This window comes from Pteronotus mesoamericanus, unplaced genomic scaffold (genome assembly GCF_021234165.1).
Source record: "Pteronotus mesoamericanus isolate MK-2021 breed Mesoamerican mustached bat unplaced genomic scaffold, CSHL_Meso_final contig_78, whole genome shotgun sequence".
Taxonomy (NCBI): Eukaryota; Metazoa; Chordata; class Mammalia; order Chiroptera; family Mormoopidae; genus Pteronotus; species Pteronotus mesoamericanus.
The window spans coordinates 17,990,883-18,010,619 of record NW_026555258.1 but is presented as its reverse complement, the minus strand read 5'-3'; the positions used below and the strand labels follow the sequence as shown (position 1 = coordinate 18,010,619).

Genomic DNA, 19,737 nt, shown 5'->3' with positions numbered 1-19,737 from the left:
TTGAACCCTTTCTATGGGAGAGAATTCCCTCCTTTGTGCATCTGCATTTCCCCATTGGAAGGGCCAGAAATTTGCTTTCCAAGTTTGTATTTCAGTGAGGACAGTGCTATGAGTCAAATGCACCTCACATTGGACTAATCGGAAGGACCTGGAAGACTCTGTTTGGCAAACACGGTCAGTTTTTAGAGGCAGCGGGAGCAGCATCCCAGCAGTAGTTCCAGTGTCAGAGGCCCACACTAGAGTGTTTATTTCTGAGCTGTCCCCACCAGAGCAAAACTGCGGCGTGGTCAGGGTAATATTTGCAGGCACCTCCAAGCCTGATTTAGTGGTGTCCTAGGAAATTCTGTGGCCTTCATTAAGTTCTTTTTCTGCTTAAGCTAGCTAGACTGGGCTTCCATTTTTTTAAACAAAGAATCTGGAGGGACATAGCATCTGAACCTAGGAAAGGTATTAACCTCTCCTAAGTGTTGCATGAAAATAAAATAATCTTCATTTTCCCACTAGATTTATATTCTCAGCTAAAATAAATGACATCTCTTTAGTAAGTAACCACTGGTACCATGATGCTCCTCATTGTGTGCTATCTTGCTGTACAAACTGTACAGGCATCCCATAGGATGGTAGAGATCACTTCTTCTCACACTAAACCTTCCCGCCTTTCCCAGTGGTTTTTCTACTGAATCGTGTCCTTCGTGGGGCATTTCCTTATAACACATTCTCTGAACCTAGACTGGGAGAAGGAAGTACTTGGTGCCTTTGCTTCCAGCCTAGGGCTTTAAGGCCATCCTGGGAAATAAGAGAAATCCCAGCTGGAACTTCTTACCACCATGTTGAATATTTGTTAAAAGTTCATTTTGAATTACTAGTTTTCCCTTAGGTGTACCTTTTTTTATGTCAATTCACATGATATTACTATTTCCTAAAATGGTCTATTTTATTTCTTTACCATCTCTCAGTTTGATCCCTAGTGGTAGGACATTATGTTACTAAGAAGGATTGAACAGCAAAATCACCAGGACGTAGCCCAAGTAAGGAGGATATTAGGAGCCTGGGCATTGACATTTTATATTGCCTCATATATTTCGTTTCTTTTCTTCTCCTTTTTCTTTGCCTTCCTTTTCTCTTTTTCCTTGCCTAATTTCCTTCAGTTTTCATCAGTGGTGGTGGTTATGTGGAAAGTTTGGAAAAGTCTGGTGAAGGGGAATGAGCTTTATATCATTGGGCCTCTTAGATGAAAGTTAATGGACTAGCTGCTTAAATAATTTATTTGTGTTTGTCTTATACTGAGGGAGGCTTTAATGGAACTGGAAGCTATAATGGAACTACACAGCACCCTTGTCTCCAATCCCAGTGTCTTGCACATGGTATGCCTGTGGCTATTGTATTGGTAAATAATTGACAGTGAGCCGGTTTCATTCCTCCACTTACCTAATTGGCAGTGAAGAAATCAGCCCTTCTCCCCCAATAAGATAAGGGACTGCATGTCTCTGGGACAAGAAGGCACGTGAAAACCTTGATGAAATCATGGATCCCTAATGTGGTACTGAACCCTGTGAACCCTTTCTGAGCTGTACTGTCTGCACCCCTTTCCATAACCTTTTGGAGGCTACCTTCCACCCCTCTGCCAAGGGTCACAAGGCCGCGTTATTTCTCTCCTTGAAGATCTCCAGCTGTTGGCTCTCCTACATGAGTGTCACAAGATCTTCTGTCCCCTAAGTGTCGCAGGTCGTTCCCCACCAGTCAAGCAAAGGGCAGTTCTCAGAGTGGTGGCTGGGGTTTTGTTAGGTTTTACCGTGTGTGGTGCAAAGCCTGTAATCATAACACAGTTACGGAGCTGGACATGGTCATCTCCAGCCCCTGACTTCTGAGCGCTCCCTTCCTTCCTTCCTTCCTGCAATGCAGTTCTTAGAAAATAGCTTTATAATTAATAGTTTTTAGCCTTGTTTTCTACACTGGGGGAGAGGTATGGGAAGGGGCTATGTGGTTAAGTACTGTGATTCTTTCGAAAAAGAATTGACATATTATGTATTAGTATTTTCAAAGTATTTAGGTTTTTATAAAGACAATTTTATCAATAGTGAAAACCCATTATAACTTGTATAACAGATTATATATATAACATATATACAATATTATAAAACTAAATTAAAATGGAATGGTCTGACACAAAGATAGAACAATGGAACAGTACAGATAGCCCAGAAACACACCTACAGATATGTGGGAACTTTGTGTGACAGAGATGTCAACAAATTGGTGGGGGAAAAATAGATCAGTCAATGAATGGTATTAGACATTTGTCACCTATGTGGAGCAAAATAAAATTAGATCTTTACTTCATATCAGACATGAAATCTCATTGAAAGATCCAAAGGTAGAAATCTAAAATTTAAAACTGATGGAAATCTTGCATAATGGCTTTGGTGTCAGGGTGAAATTTTTAAACATGGCACAAAAGAAGGCACAAACCATAAAGGAAAAAGTTGAAAATGCTGACAGTCTTAAAATAAAAATCGTAGCTGGGACAAGCTATCATAGATGAACTTGAAAGAAAATCAACAATCTGAGACTATATCAATGTGCATAACCAAAAATATTCATATAGAGAATATATAAAGAACTACAATTCAGGAAGAAGGTCAAATAATCCAGTAGCGAGATGATCAAAGGAAATGACGCACTTCTAATAAGAAGAAACCTTTATAATTAATAAATATGTGAAAAACGCTCAACCTCACTTGTAATCAAGAGAATGCAAATTAAAACAACAATGAAGTATCAGCAGAAAGGCAAAAAATTCTAATTTTAACAGTCATAAGTACTGTTGAAAGTTTAGGAAAATAGGACATGCTGGTGGGAGTATAAATTGGTACAACCACTTTGGATAGCAATTTACAATATCTGACAAAATTAAAGCTGCGCATATCATATGACCTAGGAATTGAATTCCTAGGCATCTGCCCTAGGAAAACTTTCATAAAAATATATATATTCATTCCTCAAAAGGACAAGTGTACTAGGGTGTACATTGCAACTTTGTCGTAACAAGGAAAAAATCAGTCAACAACCTCAATATCTGTGAGTGGCTATTGTGATAGAGTTTTCAATGGAATATGTGCATCAGCAAGATCTGCATTTACTAATGTAGATAAGTCTTGAGAACAAAGTTGAAGAATAATATTTAGAACACCATACATTTTTTAAAAATACAAACATTATTATGTATTATATGTTACACACATACAATGCATGTAATTAATTATGAAACATGAAGTGAAAAGAATTACCACAGATTCAGGACAGTGGTTTCCTTTGGGGAGGAGGGGGGATGGGAATGGGTGCACAGGAAACTTGAACTGTATCTCTAACATTTTTTTTTAAAGCATGTTAAAATATTAAAATTAGAAGGCTGTCTGTGTGAAAAGAAATTTGAACATTGTATTTTAAAGAGAATTAAGCTGGAATAGAATAACTGATGTATTAAACATGTATTGACTATTGTGAAATATGTAAGAAACAATGAAACTGGATTACTTATCTTGACATACGTAGTCCTTGATAGTTTGGATGTGACAGAGACCCCTCAAGTAACTAATAAGATTATTTTATTTATAATAAAAAATAAAAACATGTAAAAATATGACAAAATATTAACGTGTTAAATCTGAATGACAGAAACATGAGTTCGGGTTATACAAGAGGCAAATATAAGCATAGGGCTTAATTTTGGAAATCTAGACACACAGTTGCCAGGATTCAAATTCCAGCTCTGCTCCTTGTTTTCTGGGTGACTTTGACAATTTACTTAACCTCTCTGTGATTTAGCTTTCTCATCTGTAAAATGAAGAAAATAATGTATCTACTTTATAGGGTTGACATAGGACTAAGTTAATTTATTAAAAGCCCTCTGATCCGTGGTAAGCATACTTTAATATTATTCTGTATACTTTTCTGTATATTTTTAAATGTGAATACTTTTAAAATATAACTTGTGAAGCATGAATAAAATTGATTGCAGAATGATGAGGGCATTATGACATTGCCATTGTCATTACTGAATGTAGAGAAGTTTTTTGTAAGAAAGTAAAACTTTACTAAGATTGTCTTCTAGTATACTTGTTTATGGACAAAGAATCTGAGAAATAGTCATAAATTTCAACATCATGGCTTTCCTCCGTATGGCTATGATGGGATGCTGTCCTAGGGAATTTTATTAAGTTCTTTGGCTGGAATAAATAAAAACCACAGAAGCAAAATGTCCTCTTATCTGTCGAGCACTTTTATTTCCAGAATCAACACTGCCTGAATTCCATAAAGAAAGAGGTGGTTTCTTTTATTTTACTGATGGGAAATGAAGCACAAAATAACTAGGTGATTCGCTTGGAGTTAAAATGGGAGGAAACTTGGTCTCCTACGTGTTAACCAAGGGGGATGGAGTGAGTCACTGCTCGGCACCATGATCCCTACCTCTGTTTCTCTTGGTGCAGCAGCAGCCTTAAACCGCTGATTGATTCCCTTCCCCTTTCATTTTCGGGTCATGGCTATCACTTTTCCAAAGCTTAGGCTGCTAGAGTATATCCTAAAGAAATCAGTTATTTTCTGAGAAGCATTTTTAAAAGGACCCATAGTTGAATAGAAGGATTCGTTGTACCAGGAGCAGGGAGACCTGAGTCTCAGTCTCTTTTTCTACTGCGCCTCTGGACGCATCACTTGCTCTTTAGCTTATCACACATTTTTTTCAGGATCAACCATGTGACAGAGCTAGTGAAAATACAAAGATGAATGTCAAATTTCCTACTCCTGGAATATCATTGTTTAGAAAAGGACGCCAACAAACCAACAACTCAACCTCCAAGTATATAGAAAGAGGTATATAAAATGCAGTGAAACATAGGTGAGGTGCAGTTGACTCAGCCTACAGAACACAGGAATGGTCTTTCCAGTAGATGGAACGACATGAACGTCAGGGAATGAACATTAGGGAAGCAAGGATTTCAGTGTGGCTTGAGCGTAGATTTCAAAGGGGTCAGGAAAGTCGGACTGGAGCCATTCGGGGAAAAGCTGTGCAAGTGAGGTCACAGGTGCCCTGCGAGGGGAGCAGAGGGACACAGTTCATTGTCTTAGAAGACCACACTGATAGCAGTGGGAAAGTAGAGACAGAGACACGAGAGCCGTCTTACAGGGTATTATAGTAATCCAGGTGGGAGATGGCAGTAAGGTGCTCAGATGAGGCAACAAGAGCACCAGAGAGGAGACAGGTTGATGTGTCCAGGAGTTACAAAGTACAGCCCTTGATGACCTCTGAGTGTTTGACCTCTTGGGGTCTTTGTTCCTCCCTATATTCTCTGTCAAAAGGCATAGCACTTGTTTAGGCAACACCAAAATGTCTTCAGGACACACATATCTACAATGAAGTCATAATTCTGTGTGTAAGATAAAACAGTGTTAAGAGTGCTGAAACATGCCCTGACCATCCACTCAGCTGTTGGAAAGACTACAAATTGGCTATCAGAGTACAGCAACATACAGGGCAAAAGCATGGTTCCTGTCCTTGTCCTGCCTATGCTGTAATGGGAGAGAGACATCCTAACACTTGCCCTTTCAAAACATTCCCCCCCTCCAAAAAAAGAACCAGGATGCTGTTCAACTGTGAATGATTTTGTAAGACTAAATTGATTGCCTTTAGATAATACATTCCTGGGATGATATATGACTAAAAGTGGTTAAATGAATAATTAAGCCAGTATGATAAATGAAAGTCAGGTCTTTCTTAGCTGGAAATTAAATGTGCAGAGGCTACAGGCAACCCATTCTACATCATAATTTATTTGAAATAACTTTCTGCTCAGCTAAAAATAACATGAGCCTAGTTATATAAAAATTATAATATTGCTTGTTTTTGCAAACAGCTAGTGACCTATCTTTAAGAATTAAAAATATAATTGTTTGCTAGTTTTCTGAATGGCTTTTCCTCCAGTGCCTGCACATCCTTTCTTAGTATCATTTGTTTTAATATTTCACAAGAAAGTCTTCCCAATTAACTTTATTTCCTCAAACTAAAGGCATTTTTCTGTTATACCAATGAAGTAAAAATTATTTTTATATATTAAATATATATTATTTTTATATATACAACTTTACCTAGATAGAATTGAGACTTCCAAATATGAAAAATGTATCTAAATACAGCAGACTAACAATTAGCTATAAACCACAGAAGGTAATTTTCCTTCAATGAATTTGGATTGGACTAAGACTGCTGGGAAGCTAGAAAACAGATCAAAATTGAAGAGGCATTGACTTTGATTTTCTAGCCGTTGTATTCATTCCTTGTGGTCTGAAAAGAAGAAATGAGTGAGTCAGGGCAGACAAGTAGGTGTCTAAGCCCTGAAGTCTTAGCTTCCACGTCCCATCATCCCTGTGCCTCTTCTCTTCTCACAAACAAAGCTGCCTGACCAACCGTCTTGGGTCTTGGCAGGCATGGGCAGAGGTCAGGTGACCCACTGTACTGGAGGCCCAGCAATAACTTCTCTTTCAGTCTTGATCTCACTTACGTAACTAATGGCTTATGGTCCCAAGAGTGTATTAGACCCAGAAGAAGTATTTATGTAACATGGCAAAAATGATAAATTATACCTCTGTGACTACAAGATGATTTTAAGCTTTACTTTAGGTGAGAACAGTGATCAGATTTACAATCAAGTCAATCTGATTTAATGATTGATGCACCTTGGTTGGTTTATTGACTTCAGTTATGATACACATATCAGACGATTCTTAGTACTGCCTTACAGCTGCAGAATTGCTTTCTTAGACAAAAACAATGATATTTATTGCCTTTTTCATTTTTTTATTTTACCAAGGTAACACATGTATGTGGCAATCAATAAAATAATATTGCTTAACAATAACAATCTCACCTCAGTCTCATCACCACATAATCCTCCTCTTCCAAGGAAACTTCTTTTGAGCCTTTCTGTTCAGTTTCTTCCACAATTCTAAACAAATTGTTTATACTCTGTTTCTTGATTCTTTTCTTGATTTACCAGTCTCAGAAATAGCTACAGAGCCCTTGTTGTGAATGATGGAGATTTAACTTTTTTATTACCCTTCTAATATTTTATTGTTATGCTATTAAAATACCCAAGTAACAAACAAAAATTAAAAATAATGGAAGGGGAAATATATATAATTATTTCAACCTCAGGGCAAAGATAATGGTGCCCTTACCCTTCCTTCTACTGTTCTCCCCTCCCTTCCTATCATCTTCTGCACAAGATTGTCAATATTTTCATTCTCTTTTGCGGCCATAACTGTATTTTCTGCTTTATCCTTAGATTGAATGTTCAAAATCAAAAACACCATTTATTTTTGACAGTGTAAATATTGTTCATAGCTTTTTTTGCCATCCTGATGAATTTCATGACCTCTGGGACACTGAAAACAGAATATTCCTAACAGTTGTTGTGGGGATGAATGACTTGATCCATGTAAAGGACTTAGAGCAATTTCTGGTACAGAGAGTAAGTCCTTAAAAAGTATGTTTGCCCCAGCATTATTATTATTACTGTATTTCATTGCATCTGAAATATCATTGATTGTGAGATGTACCATTATTTTATGTTTCACAAAGAAAAAGCACATGACCAATTAAACTCTAATCAGGAATTTTGAGACAAATTTCAGAGATGTTCAAATGTGAAGAAATGTACTTTACAATCAATGGAATACGGTACTATTTAGTTTTTAGTTGGGGGGGGGTGTTCCTAAAATTTTTGGTAGTATTTCTTGACAGAATAGGAGTGTGCCCTTATATCTATGTGCCACCCCCCCACCGCGCCCAACTACCATTCTGGGTCTTAAGTCTTTCTGCTTCAGTTTGGACTGATTGAATGTAAGCCTGAGGTAATCCACCCCTCAACCCTGAGGTTTCCTCTGGATTGTATCCACTGTTCCCTAGATTTTATGCATTCCTTTGTTTTTCCTCATTTTTGCCAGAGCCCATCAAATAATTTCCCAAGAATGGATATGTGGAAAGAAAACTTTGAATCTTTAAATTGCTGAAAATTCTTTTCCTCTAAGAGTATTTTTTTTTTTTAGTTTTTCTTTAGTATTCCTTTTTAAGGACTATATGTATTTATAATCTCTCAAATCTCTCTGAAAATTTTAATTAGAAGTTTTTTTAAAAGTTACCTTCTATCCATGCATTATCTTTTCCTCTTCCTTTTTCTTTATCCTCTTTAAAGTTGCCAGTTTTTTCCCAATGCCTAGGCTAATTGTTCACATTTAAGAACACAGGACAGGAATCCGGTGTTGGTTTCTTCCGCATCTTTATACAGTTATAATTAACTGCCGCTAAATTATATTCTATATAATGGAAAGCAAACATCTTATTAAGGAGAAAGCTTTATTTTCCTGTTTGCCTATACTTTTAAATGAATAGTAGAAAGCTAATCTATAAAGAAAAACACATTTTTACTTTATCATGAACTTTTAAAAAATACGGTTTGTTATTACCCACTAAAGTTAACATCCTCCTATCCATTAGGTTACTACTTCTTGGATGGAATTTAATGAATATTAATAGCCTAACTCAGAAAAGAAGTGGGTAATTTATTAGAGTTTTGTGCATTTCCATTTTTATGTTACCTGTTTCCTTTTGTTTTATATGCCATGCATCTTTTGTTTCAAGTTAATTAATAATTCCTTTGCATTTTTGACTATATTATACATTTTCAGTAAAAGGTGCCTTCGTATTTTGATCATCCTCACTAAGATATGCAGTTGTGCAAATGGAACGTAAATTTAAGGGAAGAAATGGTTTCTAATCAAAAGTTTGTTTTTGGATATAACTTTCTATTACGGTGTAACATTTCATCTCTTAAACTCATCAGATGCTACCTCATATATCGTGTTTGAGTTTGTTCTCAGTCATTGAAGCCATAGAATTTTGACCAACTCATGAAAAGTGCTTCTCAGATACCCAGTTCTTACTGTGACATACTGATGAACTGCTGACAAGTGGTGATGACTATTTTACTTCCAAACTCCTCTTCGGTAGGCAGGGTCATATGCTGTTAGCTCTCTCTGATTCCTGCATGCCCAAGAGCAGTAAAAATAGTCAATGCTTATGGAGTGCTTATTATCTTAATTACTTATGAAACTCAGTTCCCACAACTCTGTGAACTTAGGACTACAATTAACTCCATTTTACAGATGAAGAAACTAAAGGTAAAATGGTTGAACTTGTCAGAGATCACACAGGAAGAGCGTGGGAGAGCTGGGATTCTGACCTAGGCAGTCTGATTCCCACGTACATGCCCTTAACCACTAGGCTCACTTGCCATGGTGACACTCTTAACATGTTTCAGCATCCTCCCTAGCACTTAGAAGTCGTCTTCTTGACCTGGACCAAGTTTGCCTCACTTGTCTTTATTTCTCCAAAATCCTCATTGCCAAAATTTATATTTTTTACTCTTCCTTTTCTAGTCCCAATCTCCATCTGCTTTTATTGTCTAATTGTCTCCCTAAGGAGGGGATAAAAGCATTCAACAGTTGAGACATTCACAGATGCACGTAAAACAACGCCTACCATGTTGAAGTACCGAATATATTTCTTTTGAATGTTGAAGCAACTGTGCAAATAGGAAAGTTTGTAGAAAGAAAAAAGATAACTTTCATTTCCTCTGCTTCCTTTTGGGAAGACTCAGGCTGCTTGCTGTGTGAACAGTTTGAATGGAGGCAGAAGTGGACATAGGGAATTCTCAGTAGCTAAGAAAGGAATTTCGGGGTCACCAGTAGATAATGACTCCAATGACATTTTTATTCAAGTCCTAAAATCTGTAATTTTAGATGATCAAAAGGATCATCTTAACCCAGGCATTACTGTGTTAACAGTAATATTCCTCTTGAATGTAAGACAAAGGAAATTTGCAAAGAAGTAAAATAAATTACAAAAGAAAACTGAAGTGTACAGTTAAGATGGAATGGACTATCGGTGATTAAAAAGTAATATTTTAAACTAAAATTTAGAGTCAGCTGTACACTAAAATGGCTTTATATGGGTGATGGACTTTTAGGCAGTTTTGCTTTCTTTATACCTTTATTTAGGGAAAATTTTATATTAAACATGTACTTTATGATAAAACAAATAAAATTATTTTTATTAGGGGAAGTCCACATGTAATAGTCTTTTTTTCTTGTGAATAGTTACCCTGCAACCATCTATTTTTTAAAACTTCAGACATTTCTAAATTAGAAGGTATTTATGCAAAGCATATTTATGGGTATGTAAACTCACTGAGGTGAAACGCAGTCATTGCTGAATTCCTGAACTGTGCAAGGACTAGTTTTTACTTCAGAAAATGATTTACTGTTCAATAAAATTTTGCTTATGAGTCAGATGTTGAAAACAATGAAAGGACCCTTATAGGTTGATGAAATAATGCCTGTTTAACAGTATTCTGTGCTCTGTATGTAGGATCTGGCACAAATAACACCCCTTTTTTATTACAAAATTATAAGCATATAATTCTGTAACATAACAGTATCACCCAAGCATACCATATGACATTTTAGGTGAAATGTTCAAATTAAAACTGTAAATTATTCCACCCATATTATTACTCTACCAACCACACTCAAACAGGCTTTACTTCTACTGAACACTGTAGTAATAGAGTCATCATAGAATTAAGTGGAAAAGAGAACCATGTGTTTAAAGTATGGCTTCATGACTGAAATTGGAAAATGGAAATATCACATCTATAATGAACCCATGTATCTTAAACAACTGTCTTAAACAGAAAAGCAAGAATTTAAAAACAAGGTCCTTTTTGGAAATTGTATGTGATGTTTTGTATATCAAAGTCTGATGGCAGCAGCTCACTATATATTTTACATAGTACACCAGCAGGAGATATTTCAGACATACCAGAAGTATCAGAAGGTATTCTTTATTCAGTGTCTCTGGCTGTATCATAAAAAAGTGGGGGAGAAATTTCTATAGTCTCTAATAAGCAGTATATCAATGAGAACTGTCAGATTTTGTAGAAAACTCCACAGCATGATTTATTACATTAATTACAGTCATGTGGGTTTCATGCTGCTAAGCCTGAAAATGCAGCCACATTCTAAAGTTGATTTAAAATATAGTTTGGCCAAGACGAAAGTGCTGTTTATTGTGATTAATGGAGTACAATATTTACTCTCGTGTTCTAGTCTTTCGCCTTTGGAATGCTTAATTTCTTTTCTGACTTGAAATTAAGTTTGAGATTTGAAAAGCTTCATCTAGTTTTTATTCATTCCTGTCATCTGGTCTCCTTTTTTGCCTTTTTGTGTCCTCTTAGTTGTCGTTGAATGTTGTGTCTCTTTATATGTGAAGCCTGTTTAAATTCTCCCCTTCCAAGCAAATGTGGGCTAGTAGCTGAAAGCTGTCCCTAGCTAGCTGAACTGACCATCAGGCTTGAGAAGGCCCTGGGTCACTACAGCTCTTTTTTGAGGGGAGGGAACAGTTGAGGAGAAACCCTCATTGTCTTAATTTGACTCAAAGAAAGCATTCTTAGAAGAGAGAATTGCATGATTTTAGTACTGTACTGAATTCATAGAGTCACATAATGTGTCCTCTTATAGTGACACAACAAGCTTGTCCAGTCACAGGATTTTAGGTCCATGGAGTGGAAGGTCTCCTCACAGCTGTTTTAGATATAGCTGTTAACCCCAGTTGTTTACATGTCTGTGACAGGATATGCCTAACATTGGTGACCTTTATAGAGCCAGCTTGGAAGAATAGCAAATAGTTGGGACAAATTAAAGCATCAGTAGAGGAGGAACTCAGCTGAAGTAAATGTTGATTTTTGTGGGCTTGAACACATTTCTAAGCAGTGGTATCTTTAAAGAGTTGAACTAGATGATTTAGGTGCCCAACACTAAGCTAAGTGTTTTGCTTTCCTATCTTATTCAATACTCGTACAACCCGTATGAGATAAATACAATTATTACTTTGTATACCCATTTTACAATTGAAGAAACGGAGGCTTAAGTTTAAAAAAAGAATCAAACACATGTACAGATTCACATAGCTCGTTAAGTGGCAAAGCTGGGATTTGAACTGCATTCTTACTGGCAAAGCTGGAGCCATTAACCATTTGCTACACTACTTATGTCAAATGCCCTGAAAGGGACCAAGATGAGATTTGAAAAATTGTTTTTGGAAGTTAGGGAAACAGTGTTGAATTTAGTAATTCCAGAAAAGTTACAAAAGAAAAAGTATGACTCCAGTGGGTCTCAGAGAGAAATAATTCTTTAACTCATTCATTATTTTGTTGAACAGTAATACCATTTAGTCCAGTATGATTTTCAATAATACTTTTCACTGAAGCAGAAATCACTTAAACACTTATTATTTATTTATGTATGAAGCAACTGTTCTGCCAGGAGAAAAAAAAATTCAGATTAGAAAATGTGCTATTCCCTCAGGATGCAAGGGTTGTGACTGAGGCTGAGCTTGGGCTGAGTCTTAATTGAAGGAGTCATTTTCTAGGTGTTCCAGAGGAAAGGAAAAATAAGACACTGTTTCTTAAAGCATGGCCTGTTGGACCACACCTGTATTAGAATCATCTGAGAACTTGTTAAAGATGCAAACTCCTACATCTTCTTGGCTATAAACTAATTCCTTGTTGTGAGGATCTGCAAGGTCAATACCCAGGCTCTTTACACATGTAATATCTTGCCCCACCTTCCAACACACACAGCTCCCTGACCATATATAAACAGTAAATATGCATGAGGAAGAGATGTGGTTTTTTGGTCTGTACTTTGTTTAATAATACTGGTATTTTTTTGTGCTGAATTTTCTAAATTTTTATTAAGGAGAAATTTTTCTAGGCATTACAGAGTCACATAACATAAAACCAAGAGAAATGAGCAAAATGGTTAATGTTTATTTAAGTGATTTCTGCCTCAGTGAAAAACACTTTCAAGAATCATACTGGACTAACTGGTACTATTATAAATGTTCATGCTCCTGAATGTTTATGTAAGAAACGTGTTTTATGCTCATTATTGGAAAGATTAACCGAGCATAAAAATAATTTGCTGGTCATGTAGCAATAATAGCATACAAGTCTGGCTTCAATTAGTAATGTTAACAATCCTAGAAAATAACCTGTGTTTTAAAGTTCAAGGAGAATAAATGCATAAAAATATGCAAGGACTTGAGTGTTCAAAGGAGAAAAAGACACTGACTTTTTAATACATTTTATGGTAGTTATAAGATTTATATATCAATTTGTTTTTCATTTTTAAGGTAAATCTAGCTCACTTTTTTTTTCAATCATTTACAGGGGTTAGAAACTATTGCTATTTTCAAACACTAAACATGAACTTTGGCAAATATGATTTTTTTAACCCCAGACAAATAAATTGAAGTTGGCCTGTTTCCTAAGATGACTGACTAGGAAATTTTTTTTTTTTTTAATACCAAGAGTATTTTCTTTGAACCTAGAAAGCATTATAAGAAAGCATCTTTCAAATGAATACATGTATGGAAGAAGTAAATACCTAATAAGCAACACCATGATGTCAGTATAATAGCTTTTTAAAGTGGAGATCAGGATTGGGGGGCGGGAACTAGCTCTCGATGTTGTGGGTATATTAATTCTAGTACGGACTTTTGTTAAAGTATTTTTTTTTTCCTTATCCTAAGAGTAAGGTAAAGATACTGTCTTGTAGCAATTTGTGTGATGTCTGGTATGTCCTTATATCCTAAGGAATTAGCCCTGGGAAAAGCTTCCAGTGGCCTCATAAATTATATCAAACCACAGCTGACTCTCTGAAGAGCCTTAACAAAAGATAAGGTGACTGAGATTATGATTGTGAATCCCAAAGTTTAATTTTATGTCACTGACTTTTGTTTCCATCCTTTCTAAATTCAGTCTTTTCTAAATGACCTAGAGTGGATTGTGTGATCACGCACACAGTTACCTCAGTAACTTCCTTTTCAGCTTCTGTGTTAGTTCAGTCTGCATACTTTTAACGAATGCTACTTCTTCAGTGCTTTTCCACACCCTGGGAATAAAGCAGTGAAGTCCTGGCCTATACAGAACTCACGACCCATTGGGGAGAGACATGCTAAGCAAGTTATCAAGTAAATATGTAGTATGTCAGATGGTGGTAGGTGTATAGAAGAAAATAACACAGAGGTAGAAAATTGGGGTATTGATTTTTTATTTCAAAAGCAACTTCTTCAAATGTTTGGCATTTGGAATTTGTTTGCACTTAGAATATTCAGTCCCCTCTCTTTGGTGTATATATTTATAATTATTATATATGATCCTCCATGTGGACATCCTACTGGTCTAGTTTTATTCCCCACTCCAGGCCTCCCACTCCCAAACCAGGATCGATGTTTTACAGTCCTGAACATAAGCCAGATTCCTTTCCATCTCTTTGCCTTTGCTCATGCAGTTTCTTCCTGGAATGCCCTACCCTCCTATCCTGATTAACCAAATGGTACCCATCCTTTAATACCTAACCCAGGTCCCCATTTCCCTAAGGAATAGAGCTCCAACACTGTCCAAGCTCTATTTGACTTCTTTTTCTTTCTAATTTCCTATAGGACCTAGAGCCACAAACTCAATTTCTAATTACACAGCTGTGTATGGTCTTTTTAATTAGTTTTATGTGTAATAGTCATCTCTTCTAGCTATGATAGAATCTACATAACCATGAGGGACTTGCCTTTGACTACACCCCATAGGTCTTCTTGAAATGCTAGGGGGCACAGTGGGTACTCACAAATGTGGATTAAATATTAATTCCAATTGTAGCCTCATAAATACAAATCTACTCACCAGTTTTCTTTATACTTTTACTTTTCAAATTTAAAAAACATTTTTATTTAATAAGCTCATGGATTTATCACTGATTTATAAGAATGTGAACATCATTGGCTTCATCATGTGAAAGGACAAAATACTCAAATACAAATAATAAAGAAGTTAAACATCAAGAAATGTATTACTTTAATGAAATTGTAAAAGGGATGTGATAGCTGAGTTTATTTTTATTTTTTTATTTTTGTTCAATGGAGTGCTATAGCGATAGAAGCAAATGGATCTGAATTTAAAACTAACGTAAGTCTCAAAATAAATGATAACACAAGATGCTGCTCTAATTTTGTGTTTTTCCATTCCACCTCCTAACAAGGGAGGTAATAATTGGATTAATGGGCCATGAAGACTATGTAAATAAGTAGAGAAGAGTGGTCTGTAGCAATTTCACTCAGGGTCTTGGTAAGAGCTCCTGAGCCAGTGCTGCAGCTCCTGCTGCGGCTCCCCCGCAAGTCACAGAGAGCTTGGAAATCAGTAACCTAACCTTTTTATTTTGGGGGCTCTGTTTGTTGCAGAGTCATTTCACTGTACATGTTTCCGCCACTGTCAGAAAGTAGAGCATTCCTATGAAACCTTCTGTAAGCTGAAATGGTGCACAGCAAAGAGGCAATTATCATTGACTTACCGTGTCCCTGTTTCATTCACCACGATTGAAATGCTTAACTTACGTACAGTTTTAGGCTCGTCATTCCATTCGTACAAGCTCTCTTGGCTTTTCTGATACCTTAGGACACAGCTAAAGGATGCACAAAACAAATCAAGATATAGCACAGGTGCTCACAGGCACAGGTCAAAGCTATGGCAGCTTGATGCTGAGATGCTGAGTGTAGTTCCCAGGAAAGGAGCTTGGCCGGACTACTTGACCTCTTCGGAGTTGGCTCCGCTTCTCTAAGGGATCACTGCAAAACCAACACTGAATGCTATTTTTACAACAGTGAAAATCCTCCTTGGATTTCTTCCTGTTAGCAAAAGCAGGTAATATTAATGTAGGTCTTTTCCAAAAGTGAAGTGGCATAATGCAGCATTTACAAAGGGCAGGGGTGCGGGGAGCTACCTGTACTAGGTTTTATGGGATGACTTCTTTTGAAAAGGTTAGAGTAAGTTTAAGTAATCAATATTATGGCTCTTAAGGATGTACAGCAAGAAATAAGCAACCATTCGTTCAAAGAACCGAGGTCACTCATACCTTCTGCTTAGAGTACACTGACTAATGTTTAATTACAGACTTAAACGCTTTTACATACTCTTTAAAAACACTTTGAAAAACTCATTTTTAAATTGGCATCCTAAGGTTTTCAATGTTAGTTTCGTTTTTGTAAAAAGGAGGTAGAAAATGCTGAATATCATATAAAGATGAGGCATTGACCATAACTTGAATCATTTCATGATTTGTTAGTAGAAGTTAAGCATCTTGTAAACAGAAGCACACTGCATCTGAAAGAATTGAATAAAATTTTAACATTTTGGTGGTCCTGAAAAATATTCCAGTTTCAGTTAAAAGAATCACCCTCCCTAACCTATAACTCTTTCAAAAGTCCTGAATTCAGAACACTGCAATTCAGGCCCAACTACCCTGTTTCTCATGGCAAATTTCACCTAAATTAGAATATGTATAAGACTGAGGATATGAACCATGATGGATTTAATGACCAGTTTGTAAATTTTGCTAGCTGCTTAGTCTTTTACACCCCAGAGTACTTGCCATGGTAGGTTTGAGATGGAAACATGTGCAAATAAGTTTTCAGACAAATAAGTTTTAGAAAAGGTTCCACGGGAAAGCTGAGGAACTGGAAATTTTTTCCCTCAAGTTGTCTGTGAATGTTTATTTCTTAGAAAGTCTTTGTTTGAAGTTTGGAGACTGCTGTGATAGATATTTGAACAAGTAGCCAAAATAAACAGATGTGCTGGTCCCTTTGGCTTTACATGTAAACAGTAAAGGAAGCCAGCGTGATAAAGGTTACATGTAACCTCTGGCTTCATCTTTCTGATGGAAAGAGACACAGTTTTATACACATCTTTGTTGTCGATATATAAACCATTTCTAATGGAATAGCATAACTGAAAGTTAAGTCTAATGAAGCATGAAATGTACTTTTGTATATTTGAATTTTGGAATTATGATCTCAAAAATGTGCCTATAAAATACCTAATTTGCTAGTTTAATTCATTTCATTTTATAAAGTTAGGATTTTGGCAATTATATCTTAGGACTGTCATTTTAAAATAACATCATTTACAAAAGTGTACAGTAATACAAAAACTGTAGTGTGTTTTATAAATAAAATTCAGTTTATTAGAAAATTTATTTTTACTATTGTGTACTGTTATTGCAAAGACTTCCTTCCACTGGCAATCCTTATAAAGTTTTCCTACATAAGATAGTTACAGTAAACAAAATATTTTATGTTATACTGTAGAATCAGAAATTACATGTTTATGTTTTAAAAACAGCCTCAGTGTTTGTCTCTCATCAGTCAGTTGGATAACTTGGTTTTCTATTGTGTAATTTCATTTTTAGGATTTCTCTTTTGAGTTCCATTCATACCATGTTTAACATAATAGTGGTGATTTTGACAAAATGTTTTCATTGTTAATATTAAAATTCCAAATTTAAATTATATACTACTGAGAGGGAACCATTTAAATGATTATTGAACTAAATCATTGTAAAAAAAAATGAATAGCTGCATTAAGTTTTTCTTCATTAGACATAAGCACTAGAACTTTGTTTCAATGTGTTCTTTCAAACCTCACCCTGACCTTGGAGGTGCTAGCTGAAATGCAGATTCCTTGGCCTGCCACCTGGGAATCTGATTTTAATTGTGCATCCTGAGTGACTCTGAAGCACAGCAGAGTGTGAGAACCTCCACTCCATAGCAACATTACTTAATCATGGGTGATCCATAATGCAAAGAGTATAAATAATAAACAAGTTATCCAAGAGACAGACACCCCCCTTCTTACCTCTTGATTGTAATAGCCTAATTCAAATTCCGTTGTCCTATCTTTGTAGCTATGCAGTTTTATCGTCATTACTTCCAAAATATGAAATATTTTTATCACTTACTGCAAACTGCCCTGCAATTATATACAGAATATTTGTAAACTATATTTACCTGAGTCGCTGTAGAATTAGTGAATTAACTGCTGTAAATGATCTGCTTAGTAATTTTTAAGTATAGATCTCTAGTGATGTGCTAAATAAATGCATGTTTTAGTTTGATTCAATAAAATGGAACCAGTACAGCCTCTGGTTTCACAAATGAAGTGATTCAGAATGAATGTGTGAGTTGTAATGGGATCCTTGCACACTGCAGTAGGATATCTAGCACATTTCTATCTCATATTTTCCCTAAAACAAAGGAGATCTCTAGTCTCTTTCCACAAACCTTCACACACTAAACTATGTGCCAATGACATGAGATGCTCATTCTGATTGCCGTAAGCCATACTCTTGCCTAGTACATCATTTGTGAATATAATAGTTGCCTATTACAATGCAACAGGTATGTAAATAACATCTACCAGTGATCTCTGTAAAATTGATTCCTTCTTTCCCTTTTCATTATTAAGAGGAAACTTTATTTCAGAGTAGAAAGTGCATTGTCTGAACTCATCAACACCCTCTCTATCCCTCCCCTCCCCAATTTGTTGCAGACCAGGATGAAAGAGCAGCTGAGCTCAGCAGGGAGCAGAATGAGAAAACCATCCGGAGCACACAGACTGCGCTCCGCAATTTCCGCGAGTTCCTCATCTCCAAGTATCCTTCTGAAACAAGAGAGATTTATGTCATCCCTTGTAAAGAGTTGGATGCCTACCTTGCCTCTTTCTTTGTGGATGCCAGGCAGAAGGATGGGTCCGAATACGAACCCAACAGCTTGGCCAATTACCAGTGTGGACTGGAACGGTACCTTAAAGAACACAGATATGGCTACAGTATCACCAGGGATAAGGAATTCAAGCGTTCCCAGGAGGCCCTGAAACAGAAGCAGATCGAACTCCGCTGCAAAGGAAAAGGAAATAAACCCCACAAGTCGATGAAGCTCACCTTTGCTGATGAGCTCATTCTGCGGAAAAGGGGGTTGCTAAGCCGCTATAACCCTGAGGGTCTGCTCAACCTCGTCTGGCTCAACAACACAAAAGCTTTTGGGCACTGCACGGGCTTCCATGGATCTACCTTGAAGTGGGGTGATATCCGGCTCCGGGTAACAGAAACAGGGCTGGAGTACTTAGAGTGGATGGGTCAAGACACCGGTGACCTGAATGCCAAAACCAAGAGAGGGGGGACAGATTCCCGTGTGTATGCCACCCAACACGCCCCACAGACGTGCCCCGTGCAGGACTATAAGGAATATGCCCAGCGACGGCCTCCTGCCATGCGCTACGAGGATGCGCCTTTCTACTTGTCCATCAAGCCAGTTGTGAACTTGGCGGCTCTGCATTGGTACAACTGCCAGGCTCTGGGCAAGAACAAGCTGGCCAAGATGGTGAAGACCATGTGTGAGAAAGGCAACATCCCCGGCAGGAAAACCAACTTCAGTGTCTATCAGAGTTGCAGTACCTTGTCGGAGGCCCAGAGCAACCAGCTGGTGCTTATCTGTAACAATCTGAGCCAGCAGGCCGCCCAGTCAGTGGCGGGACACTCCAACAGCGGCAACTTCATCGTCTCTGCCTCCTACGACTCTTCCTCAGACACTGCTTGACCAGGTGGCTTGAGCATGACCCCAGTTTGGCTACTGTGTCCAGAGAAACTGTGATTATACACTGCTTCTCGTGCCCTTCCTCTGCCCTCAGTGTTAACTTTATAAAAATATAGATCTATAATATATTTTTCTTTCTACAAATA

At 36.9% G+C, this 19,737-nt stretch overlaps 1 protein-coding gene across 1 annotated transcript in view; it reads left to right on the top strand.

The window, feature by feature from the left end:
* KIAA1958 (KIAA1958 ortholog) overlaps positions 1–19,737 on the top strand; it is a 101,486-nt gene that overhangs the window by 54,546 nt on the left and 27,203 nt on the right. The window contains exon 4 of the mRNA XM_054584516.1: positions 18,549–18,632. Within this exon, the coding sequence (XP_054440491.1) occupies positions 18,549–18,632 (84 nt within the window). The remainder of the gene's footprint in view (positions 1–18,548; positions 18,633–19,737) is intronic.